This window comes from Arachis stenosperma, chromosome 2 (assembly GCF_014773155.1).
Source record: "Arachis stenosperma cultivar V10309 chromosome 2, arast.V10309.gnm1.PFL2, whole genome shotgun sequence".
Lineage (NCBI taxonomy): Eukaryota > Viridiplantae > Streptophyta > Magnoliopsida > Fabales > Fabaceae > Arachis > Arachis stenosperma.
The window spans coordinates 41,264,531-41,276,707 of NC_080378.1; the positions used below are offsets into that span (position 1 = coordinate 41,264,531).

The following is a 12,177-nucleotide window of genomic DNA, read 5'->3' on the forward strand; positions in this document are numbered from 1 at the left end:
TTATCAAGTTTATAATTAAAAATTCTTATATTTTTTTTTTCAATTGAGTTCTTATACTACTTTTAATTTTGTAATTAGATTTTTTTTAATGTAAAAGATGTTAAAATTAACTGAATATATTTTTACAAATTAAAGGTATTTATAATTAAGAACCTAATTAGATCTTTAACTATATATTTTTTAAAAAAAATATTCTGTTAATTTTAATATTTTTAATATGAAAATAACTTCATTATAAATTTAATTAAATTATCGAGATCAACAAAATAATTAAATTTTATTTTTTTTCTTTTTTAAAACAACTCACGGGGAAGAGGACATTTTACTCAAGAATTACTTGTAGCATGCGTTCCATTTTCTCTTTGTCCCTACACATGCTGATCAAATCCAGGTACTTCATAGCATCATGAGGTGGGAGCCCTTCAAGAAAGAACTTCAATAAGGGGCGATGCGTTCCTTGCATCACATCAAAGCAATGCTCTAGTGCAATCCTATGCTGCTCATCACTCAATTCCACTGCCTCCATCATTGGAAGCAATTCAACGTCCTCACTCCGAAAGTGTTGGTTGCATTGTCCCTAAGATGTAAATCAACAAGAAAATTACGGATCAAAAGTCCAATTCAGTCCTCAAAATTAGGGGTATATATGATTCAGATCAGCTCGAAGATTCGGCTTAAATCCGAATACTTTGGGACTAATTTTATGTGATTTTATCGGGTTCAGGGTCGAATAAGGATTTTAAAAATAGATCTTGTCATTTTTTAAAGTTGAGTCTAGATCAAGACAAATTTAGCTTTATCTAACTTATATGTATTTTAGGAGATTAAAAAAAGTATATTTATTTTGAGTTAATTTTAATATTATGTTATATTAATTATAAGTTTATTATTTTATTTTTAATCACATTGTTGAATTAGAAAATAGATCAAAGAAGTATGAAATTAAAAATTATAAATAAATTCAAGTTCAAGTATGTATATCAACTTCTCAGTAGTAAGTATGTTTTTTTCTTTTTTATAAATAAATGCATCATAATTTTTTGATATAAAATTTATTAAGACTCGAACTTCACCCAATTTAAATCCGATTTTAGTATAGTTCGAAAATAGTGTGATTTTTTTGGGGTCTAGAATCAGATAAAAATCTCAAAAATAAACTCGATCATTATTTAGAATCAAACTTGAGTCAAGACGAACCCGACTTCACGAAACCCCATATGCTCTTCTACTCAAAATCATCATTAAAAAAAAAAAAAAACAAAATAAAACAAAGCAACACAAAAAAGGAAAGTAAATGTGCCTAGCAGCAACATTGGACATACCATTTATCGGGATTAAGGATGAAGTGAACCCCAAATGATAACGAGAAATATGAATATGAATATGCTTAAAAGTAAGCTTTTACCTGCAGTGTTCTGAGCCGAGAAGAAAGGGTATGCAGTGTCTCTCTGTAATTTGGGCTTCCTGAATCTAAAACCTCAACAGATTTGATGATTTCTCTTATGCCATTCATGATAGGGAGGTCCCTTGCATGTTCTTCCTTCGCATGTTTAGATAGTCCTGCATAAATCTCCAGATTCAAATTACCTCGTTTACTTGGTGAATTGCTTCAAAATAAAGAAAACTCCTTTTTTCCGTGATGTCTACTACGTGTGCTACAACTTAGAAGCTCTCATACTCCATGTTCATAGATGAACTCAGAACTGTTAAGATTTGATTCATTTTGAGGGAAAATTGGTGGTTCTTATGTTTCCCCGATTTTGTATAACTCCAACACACAAATATTTTTTGTAAATTCTAGCTTTGATAAAATTTTCACTTTTTAAAAATAATTTATTAAAATTATTTTTTAAAAATAGTTTTTCAAAAGTTATAAAAATTATGTTAATAAATCAAAATAAAAATAACTTTTAATAAGTATAAAATAAACACTAAAAATTATATTTGATAAAATCACTTTTAACATTTAAAAATGACTTTAACAAACATAAATATAATAAAAAATAAAAATAAATGTAGATATTTATTAATATATTACGTTATATTAGACTTTTATATTTAAAAAACATAAGCTATTTTACAAAAATATTTTTATAAATACTTTCAACATCACTTTGTTTTTCAAATCTAAAAACATAAGTACGTAATATTTTTATTTAGCACAAAGTGATGTACTTAAACATGACTAAAAAATATTTTTATCAAATCGGACTTTAATATTAAAATAAGTTTACTGAGATATTCACTTATAATTGTCATTTGGTCTATTTTGGGAACCCAGCAGCTGCACTTCCAATTTTTACAATCCTTGGACGACTTGAGAAAAATTGTTGTTCATAAATTGAATGCTATTGTCCTTTTGCGTTCATGGGCTTTGTTTTTACTATATCACTATTTCAAAAATTTATTATAAAACTGACACTTTTTAAATTATTTACGAATGTGTTTCTGTTTCACCCATAGACCATAGTAGTACTTTATTCTTTTCTTTTTTTTTTTTTTTGGCATGTTGACGGGAGACACTTGATTGAAAGAATTTGAATCTTCTAAAGTTTGAATTTTACTTTAAAGAGTAAAGTGTGATCTTTCACTATTGATTTTATAAGTGGGACTAAAAATAAATATGAAAGAAAAACTATTCAAAAGTAGAAGATCACATTTTACTCTCTAAAGTAAAATTTAAATTTTAGAGGATCTAAATCTTAACCGAAAAGCGCTTAGAATAAAAGCGCCTAAATATGTGACGCTTGCATTCTAAAAGCCTAAAACACGAAAGAGTTTTCAGCTCGAAAACGACAGACATGAAGGAGCTGCCTTAATTTCGAAAATAGATTTTTTTAAATTTTTTTATCATTTAGTAAAATATAATTTATCTTTTAAATAAGACAAAAAAAATATATAAAAAAATATTCAATAATATAAAATTATATTTTATCAAATAATTAAAAATAAATTAAAAAAATCTACTCCTTATTAAACTACTCTTCCACCTTAACACATGACAATAATATAGAAGTCTTGTAGCTCACAAATTCAACCCAACAGAATACATCAATTCAATTACAATTTTAGTCTTTATTATCTTATCTTTATCTTATCTTTAGTTGTTCTTATCTTATCTTTATTTGCTTTTATCTTTCATAGGACAATGCTCTATATATAATTAGTTTTACCCTCATAATTTTCAACACACTTCAATTCAATTCAATCAATCAACAATCAATAAAAAGTTCGCATTCTTTTCTTTTCCTATTCTTTCACAATTTTATCACTCCTCTTAATTTGTCTCCTCCATTGTAGTTTCCTTTTCCTACCTTATTAATTCCAAAATGAGTATTATATCTATCATCTTAATCGATATTCATCCTGAAATAAATGGTACTTGTGTAGTATGATATTCATTTGTAACTTTCTAGACAGAAAAATTAGAATGAAAGAGTAAGAGAAATAACTAAAAAATTAGTAGAAATACATGTAATAATCCCATTATCCAAGCCTCGGTTTTATAATTAGACTCCATTAATGATTAATCAAGTCATAAGTTGAATTTAAATTTTGGAGTTAAACTTTAGTTAGTTAGGTTTAACTCGACTCATCTTGGATCTGACTCTTTTAAAGTTGGATGGTCATTTTAGAGAAAAAAGTACATTATTAATCACCATTAAACTAAGATAACGAAATTCACTGATAATAAATGTTATAAATTAAAAAATAATTAAAGTACCATTTTATCATTTTACTAACATTGTCACTTTAAAAGATATTTTCTACTCATTTTAATTCACTTTTATCCAAGATGATGATGTCCGAGTATATCCTCTCAACAGGATTAGGGTTTAGAGAGAGTAACTCCGTAGATACTCTGTAGGTACTCCTCAGAGTATGAGAGAACGAGAGAGAGGGCGAGTGCGGTGGAGAAAAACAGGGTGGGATAGAGTTAGGCACTCACGGAATAAAAAAGATCCGCAGATTTGGATCAAGAAGAGTATCAACGTTTCGAAAAAGAATCATGTACAATTTTTGTGGATAATTTACCGGAAGATAATTTGAAGAAAAAGTTGTTTCACTTATTTAAGTGCACAGGTCGGATAAACGACATATATCTGTCGTGTAAGCAGAAGAATGGACGGATCCACTTGTTTACTTTCATAAGATATACTACGAAGAGAGGGAAACTGAAAGCAATACTAGAGATGGACCGAATGCGATTGCGGGTTAAAGAGATCTGTGTAGGAGATGCTAAGTATCGGAGACAGCTTGATGATAAGGCGAAACATGTTACAGAAGATGCCGCTAATACCAAATATCTTCAACAGAGTTTAATTGGCTATGGGAACCAATAAGTGACCATGGTGGCTGGTTTGAATAGCGTAGAGAGGAAAGTAGAGTAGAATGCATCCCAGAGTTAAAGTTTGGTGTCCGTGCAAAATCACGGGAGATACCATTAAAGATGGGGTAGGACATGGTAGCGGAGATAGTGACACAGGCGGCACTGGCAAACAAATAGGGAATGGATAGAAGGGTCATTTTTCTCGAAGAACGGGATAAATGGCGTACGAAAATTTCGGTAAATTTGAAAAAACAAGTAATGGAGGCTCCTATAATTAGATCGACGGTTATGGGATTACATTTAATTGATGAAGACGTTGTTCCTAGGGGTAAGGGTCCCAATAACGTACATAAGCACACTAAAGAGAATATGTGTGATGTGGGCCAAAACCACATAAGCGCTCATGAGCTAGCTGATCCTAGAGGATGGGTGGGTCGAGTAACCTAACCCGGATGTGGTACACAGGATGTACTCCCGGGTAGGAGCGTGGTACCGCGTGGGGATGGGAAGGGGATTGGAGTTTATCACACTCCTGTTGCTGCTACCGTAATATGTGATGGTGACTTCATCGTACTGCGCTTTCACAAGGAGTTCTTGGCAGCTACTGCGGCTAGTGGTGCAGGGGATACGATGCATCAGACAGTGATGAGGAAGGATGGTCTTTGGTATCACGCAGCTGTGGTGGATAACGTGAATCACAATAGCACGCAGAATATGGTGGAGGAGTGGTAGGGATGGAAGTTGGTCGGCAGAAGGTCAGTGGTGGTGCCAGCGGAGATGTTTGGAAAGTGGTCGCTGCCAGGGTGAGTGACGAGTTTGATGTTGGCGGTGTCGCCGCTAATCCGCTCCGTGCCGTGAAGGAGCATGACGGTGTTGGAGGGCACAAGCCAGTGCCAATGGTGAAAACTTCTATGGTAATAAAGGTAAATAGCATAGGGATGAATGATTTCTCTTGTGCGGGGATGCTTCATGCGGTCAACAACTCTGTCATTGATGGCGACAATCTATTGGATGGGGATAAAGGGGAAAGAATAATAGGGAGCTTGAATGAAACTAATGCCATATCACATACGGTTCACGAAAGTCTCAATGAGAGTGTAAAGAAGAACACCGTTACAAGATTGGTAAGGGATGATGGAGTATAGGAAGCAGATTCAGGGGGTGAGGACACTCTGAGGGAGGGAACATGCTTTGAAGAGGATGGGGCGGTCAGAAACTTAGAGAATGTTGGGAATTCTGAAAAGGATGTAATCAATGATCAAAATATTGTGAAGCAAATAAAAAGTTGGGATGAAGACTTGGTTGAAAACAGAGTTGTTTGGGCCTTGGCAGTGGAATTAGGGGTTGTCTCATATGACGAAGAAGACGACATTATGGCATCTCTTCAAACTCAGAATGAAGTGCTTGCACAGAAACGAAGGCAAGCAAAATAAAAGGAGAAAGCAAGAAGGAGTCGGTCTAAAAACCGGAATAAGGTGTGTAATAATGTGCTTAAATGATTTATAGTTTTTGGAATGTGAGGGATATTGGGGGTGATGGAAAAATGGGTATGGTTAAAAAATTTAAGAGAAAAAATAATGTGAATATACTAGGCTTGATAGAGACAAAGAAGAATGAAGTCACTAAATTTGACGTAGTGCAAATTTGGGAAAATGATGCAGTGGATTGGAAATATGTGGGTTCCGAATGGGCTTCTGGAGGTCTATTGTTAATGTGGGACAAAATGATTTTTAAGTTGAGTAGCTGTTATAAAGGGGAGAGGTGGCTGTGTGTGGAAGGGGTGTTGATGAGCAATAATTTTCATTGTGCGTTTTGTTTGGTGCATAGTGTGCATGTCAGGGAGGAGAAGTTAACTGTGGGAGGAATTGAGTTTTATTGCTTGAGTATGCCAGGTCCCCATTTGTTATATGGGTGATTTTAATGAGATTGTGAGAGTAGAAGAAAGAAAAGGAGCTAATGCTTTAACAACATCAGTGAAAGATTTTAGAGACTTGATATGGGATATGGAGTTAGTGGATTTAGAATTAAATGATCACAAATTTACATGGTTCAAAGGTCAATCTTGCAATCGTATTGATAGAGTCTTCGTTAACCTGGAATGGCTTGAACAGTTTCCTGAGATACGACTTAAAGGTGAGCCAAGAGGTTTATCTGATCATTATCCTTTGATAGTGGAGGATAGTAGATTAAGAGGGGGGTTGAGGCCATTTCGAAGTCTGGATTCATGGTTCACACATGACGGGTTTCTTAGAATGGTGAAGGAAGAATGGAGGGGTCTAGGTGAAGTTCAATTTACTGAAAAGTTGAAGGCTTTGACGATACCTTTGAGTAGATGGCACAAGAAGAAGTTTGGTGATATTGATTTGAAGGTACAGTAGTTGGAAGATGAAATCAGGAAGTTGGATTATTTGGCTAGTGATGGAGTTTATGATGGGACTATGGAGGCAAGAAGGAGAGCTCTAGTTAGCTTCTGTAAGCATTGGTATGTCAGGAAGAAAATCCATTGGGAGCAGACGTCAAGGTCCCGACATGCTAAGTATATAAATAAGAACACTAGATATTTTCATAATTTAGCCTCAGCAAGAAGAAGAAGTAATCGGATTGATGCGTTGGTGATAAGTGACAGATTGGTGAGGAATCAAGTCAGGAATAAGAGTGCAATAAGAGATTTTTACAAGAACTTGTATCGTCAGGAAGCATCACCTTTAGTAGGTATTCGAGATGGCGTAGTTAACAAGATACAGGAAGAGGAGGCTACAGACTTAGAGAGGATGCCTTCGGTTGACGAAATAAAGGAAGCAGTTTGGGATTGCGAGTCGTCTAAGGCCCCGTCTAAGGCCCCTGGCTATGATGGCTACAATATAAACTTCATAAAGAAGTGTTGGGGAAAAATTGGTCCTGAGTTTACTGCAGCTGTCATGGATTTCTTCCAGTCAGCTGAGCTGCCAAGAGATTCTAATGTTACATGGGTGGCTCTGGCTCCGAAGTTTGTGGGAGCAAGGGAGATTAAAGATCTTCGGCCGATTAGCATTGTAAGATGTGTGTATAAGGTCATTTCGAAGGTGTTGGTGCGGAGAATGAGAAGGGTAATGCCAGACTTAGTAGGGGAGACTCAGAGTGCATTTGTGCAAGGGAGGAAGATTCATGATGGGACTTTGATTACGTGTGAAACTGTGCAATGGTTGAAGTAAAGAAAGAAGAAATCGGCAATAATCAAACTAGACTTTCAAAACTCTTACGATAGAGTCAAGTGGAAGTTTGTGGATATTGTACTTCAGAAAATGGGCTTTGGGAAAAGATGGCGAGGGTGGATCAAGGAATGTGTATGCACGGCGACTATGTCGCTTTTGATAAATGGCTAACCTTCTAAGTCTTTTAAGATGGAACGGGGCTTACGACAAGGGGATCCTCTTTTTCCGTTTCTTTTTGTTCTTGTTGTTGAGGTCCTTCATAGGATGGTAGGAGAGGCAGTAAGACATGGAAGGATCTCTCCTTTATTGGTTGGAAAAGACAATATTGAGTTGTCTCACTTGCAATTTGCGGATGACACAATATTTTTTTGCCCCCCGGAGGAAGAGATTGTTTGCAATTATAAGCGGCTTCTACGTGTTTTGAGATGATGTCTGACTTGAGAATTAACTTTGATAAATCTAGCTTGATTCCGGTTAATTGCGCGCAAGAGTGGTCACAAAGGATGTGTAGCTTGTTGGGGGTATAAGGAAGCAACGTTGGCAGTCAAATATCTTGGTATTTCTTTGGGAGCGAATCCAAAATTGGTTAAGACATGAAAACCTATTATAGACAAAGTAGAAGAGAAATTAAATCTGTGAAAAGCTAAAACAATTAATAAAGCTGGTAAGCTGGTACTCATCAAATATGTGCTTAATAGTCTGCCAATTTACTACCTTAGCTTATATAAAATGCCTAGAGCAGTAGCAGATAAGTTGATATCTTTGCAGAGGAGGTTCTTGTAGAGTAATGAGGACGGAAGGGATGGGGTGCCTTTGGTAAGGTGGGATATCGTGTAAGCTCCAAAACGCTTCGGGGGTTTGGGCGTGGGCGATGCAATGCTCCGGAATACAGCATTGTTGTTCAAGTGGTGGTGACGATTTTCAAAGGAGGATTGCCCATTATGGAAGAAAATTGTGTGCTCCTGTAATGACTTGAATCCAAATGTCCTTCTTTCTTGTCAGCCGGTTCCTAAAATAAAGGGTCCATGGAAGAACATTTGTCAGTTGCAGATAAGAGAACAGCAAGCGAGAGATAAGATGGTCAGAGGGTTATCATTAGAGTTAGGAGACGGTAGAAGAATTCGTTTCTGGGAAGATAATTGGCTACCATGTGGTGTTTTGCAGGATGTATTTCCGAGGCTTTTTTCGATTTTAAACCAAGTCGGATCTGTAATAGGGGATTGTGGGTTCTGGGATGGGTTGGAGTGGATATGAAACTTTCATTGGAGAAGGGTACTATTCTAATGGGAGTTAGAATTAGTTAACCAACTTCATGAAGTTCTACAATCTGTTAGGTTAACAAGTGAGAGGGAGGACAGAATAGTATAGAAATTTGATAGATCAGGAGATACTCTACTAACTCATTTGTGCATGCTTTGCAGGCTGAGACTCTCTCAGAGGACATTACGAGTTATAGTTTCACTAGATCTATATGGAGAGGACTAGTACCACCAAGAGTTGAGCTATTTACCTAGTTTGTGTTAGTTGGTAAGGTCAATACTAAGGAAAGATTGATTAGATTGGACATTATTGATCACAAGGATATGATTTGTGTTTTATGTAAAAAAGAGACTGAGAATGATTTCCACTTATTCATTAGCTGTGAGTTCACGTGGCAGGTGTGGTGTGCTTGGTTATATGCCTATAATAAACTTTGGTTTATTTCAAGAACCATTAAGCAACACTTTGAGAGTTGGATAGGAGCTCCTATGAGAAAAGACAAATGTAACAGGTGACTGATTGACTTTTTTACTATCACTTGGAATACGTGGTTGGAAAGGAATGCCAGAATTTTCAGGAATCAAGAAACAAGCGTTACGAAAGTTATTACCAAGTTGATTAGGAGCTACAAAGAGTGGGTTAGCTTTGTTCTGTCTAGTTGTTGATGGTAATGCTAAAAATAACTACGATTTCTTATTTAGTGGTTGTATTATAACTCTGAACTTTTTAAATGATCCATCTTACTGTGTTGAGCTTTTTATTTCAAAAAAGAATTTAAAAATTCTTTATTCTGTTATGAACTTTTAAAATTGGAGGCACCAATTTTTTACTTGATAAATAATTTTAATACAAATGGAACACCACCATTTGTGTTACTTAATATTTTTTTTAAAAAATAATCAAAAATCAAATTTTTCGATTTTATGTTTTTCGAATTTTTTAAATTAAAATCATACTCTCTGAATTTATTTTTTATGAAATATTTTTTTTTCCAAATTCATAATATTAAAATTAGACCATCTAATTTAAAATTGTCTCTTTTCAATAACAACTAGGATGGTATAATTTATTTAATATCAATATTAAAAAATAATTACTCCATACAAATAAAAAATATCCATGCTACTGATATCATCACACTACACACGTTTTATCCAATAAAAAATCATTATCCCACTATATTAAAGTCATACTTTTTTATAATCAAATCAATGGGAATTAGATTGCAGTGCCGATAATTCAACATTAGATAATGAAGTGCATGTTATAGGAGGCATAATCAAAATATTAGAACAATTTAGTGTTACTTAGCCACTTAGGTACCTATAAATATAGGTGTGATATAACTATTTTTCACAAACTTCACTAAAAATGGCCTTGATTTTTCAAATTGCTAACAAAAGTGTTATCTAAATTAGTTAACAATAAAAATTTATTTTTAAAATATAACAAAAGTATTCAATTATTAGATATATATTTTCAAAAAAAAATTTAAAAAGTAATTTTAATACAAATTTTCATAAAACATAATTATAAAAATAAAATATTTTTATTCTTAAAATTTAGTGAATAGCTTTTTTGAATTCTTTTGTAAATAAACAAAAATAATTTTAGAAATAATTTTTTTTCAAAAGATTGAATTTTGATTTATTCTTTTATATATTTTTTAAATGATTATTTAAATATTCTCGAAAAAATCGAAACAAACACATAAATAATTTGTCAGATAAGTCATTTGTTATTTCTAAAAAAAATGTATTTTTGTTGTTTCTTCTTATCATAAAAATATCGCAAACTAATTAAACAGAGGTTTTATCAGAATTTTTTGGTGATTTATCCCATTTATAAATAATAAATAATATAAATTAAAGACGCATCTATCATAAAGATCATAAACATAAATAAATAAACAAGGAAAGAATGAGCAGCTGAGCCTACCAATTACCCTAAACGAAAGGTATAGTATAATATAATTAGGAATAAAGTACTAAAGGGTGTAATTTTATTTTAGTCTTTAAAATTTAAAATATTCTATTTGAATTTAAGTAAGTTTCGGTTAGTTTTAATATAGTTTTATTATGAGATCAAAGTTAAATAATTAACGAAATATTTTACATAATAACAATAACAAAGTCAATAATCTAAAGAATAAGTGCAAGTTTTAGAATACAAAATCAATTGTGTATGCATTAATATATTTATTTATTATTTTTAATGAAATATTTCTTTATAAAAATAAAAAATAATAAATAAATATATTGATACATTCACGATTAATTTTATACTTTTAGAATTTATATCGACCTTATTCTTGTACTACTGTCATATAAGACTTTTAGTTAATTATTTAACTCTAACTTCACCCTTCTTATGTACAACTATATTAAAATTAAATAAAAAATTTTTAAATTCAAATAAAATATAAAACACTTTAAATCTTAAAAAATAATACAAAATTATACCAAAAATAAAAGATCAATTTAATATTTTACGGTATATTTAGTTATTTAGTACTATACCTCGATCGGCACTATCAAAGATGGGAAAAAGGACTCTCTCCTCCATCTGGGCGTGCTCCATCATCACCTCCAACAACAGACAGTAGCTCTTCGAAAACTTCCTCACCTCCATCCTCCAACTCCCCACCTTCGGATCAACGGCTCTCCTCCCTCCACGTCTCGCCAGATCCTCCGCCCACCTCACCATCCTCTCCAGATGCCACGTCATGCTCTTGTGCTGCATCTTCGTCATCCTCACTATCAACGACGTCGTTTCCAACTCACCCTTGCTTACCACTGCCGCCATTGCTGTTGGCGCATATGCCTGTGGCGGCGTTGATGACAGCCCAGGGAACCGCGAGTCTATAAACCTCAGTAGTGCGTCGCGGGAGCCCGTCACGCCTTCGGATCTCACCTGGATCGTCGTCGTGATCTCGTTGTCTGTGCAGTCAGGTACTCTGCTACGCGCCGCCGTCGACGTTGTCGATGCCGGAGGCAAGAACCTTCTGTCGGAGGGGATGGAATTTGTTGAAGCGGATGCCAACCGAACATATGCGTTGAGAATGCTCTCCGGCGAGCCGCGTAATCGAACCGCATGGTACAATGTTGAGCCTTCGTGGGGTACGATCTCCGCCGTTAATTTTTCCGACCTCCTTAAACAGTTTCCCATCATAGAAGAGGGAAAACGAGAAGGAAAAAAAAAAATAAACCGTCAAGAGCTGGACGAGAATGAGGGTGTAAATTTGCAATTAACGAAAATTATGGGGAAGGAAAATAGCGAAGTGTGTTAGATTAGAACGACAGGTGTGTTGAGAGAAACATCATTTTAGCAGAAGTAAAGAGTGAAAAGGAAAATCGTTGAAATCTTAGAAACCGGGATTAAACGGGAAAGGGACAA

The 12,177-nt window shown here is 34.2% G+C and overlaps 1 protein-coding gene across 1 annotated transcript; it reads right to left on the minus strand.

Moving 5' to 3' along the window:
* Window positions 1–233: 233 nt before the first annotated feature.
* On the minus strand, window positions 234–11,951 carry LOC130962311 (uncharacterized). Its single transcript, XM_057888524.1, has 3 exons — window positions 11,301–11,951; window positions 1,406–1,560; window positions 234–577 (listed from the first exon to the last, which is right to left on the minus strand). Exons 1-3 carry the CDS (start codon window positions 11,947–11,949, stop codon window positions 323–325), a joined length of 1,059 nt encoding a protein of 352 aa, XP_057744507.1. The 5' UTR covers window positions 11,950–11,951; the 3' UTR covers window positions 234–322.
* Between the last annotated feature and the right edge of the window lie 226 nt (window positions 11,952–12,177).

Excerpts from the sequence above, each read along its gene's own strand:
- LOC130962311 (XM_057888524.1), bottom strand. The coding sequence starts at position 11,949 with ATGGGAAACTGTTTAAGGAGGTCGGAAAAATTAACGGCGGAGATCGTA. Across the intron at positions 1,561-11,300 it reads CTTTGATAGTGCCGATCGAG|GACTATCTAAACATGCGAAG; the intron begins GTATAGTACTAA and ends AGATTTATGCAG. Across the intron at positions 578-1,405 it reads CTCGGCTCAGAACACTGCAG|GGACAATGCAACCAACACTT; the intron begins GTAAAAGCTTAC and ends TTTACATCTTAG.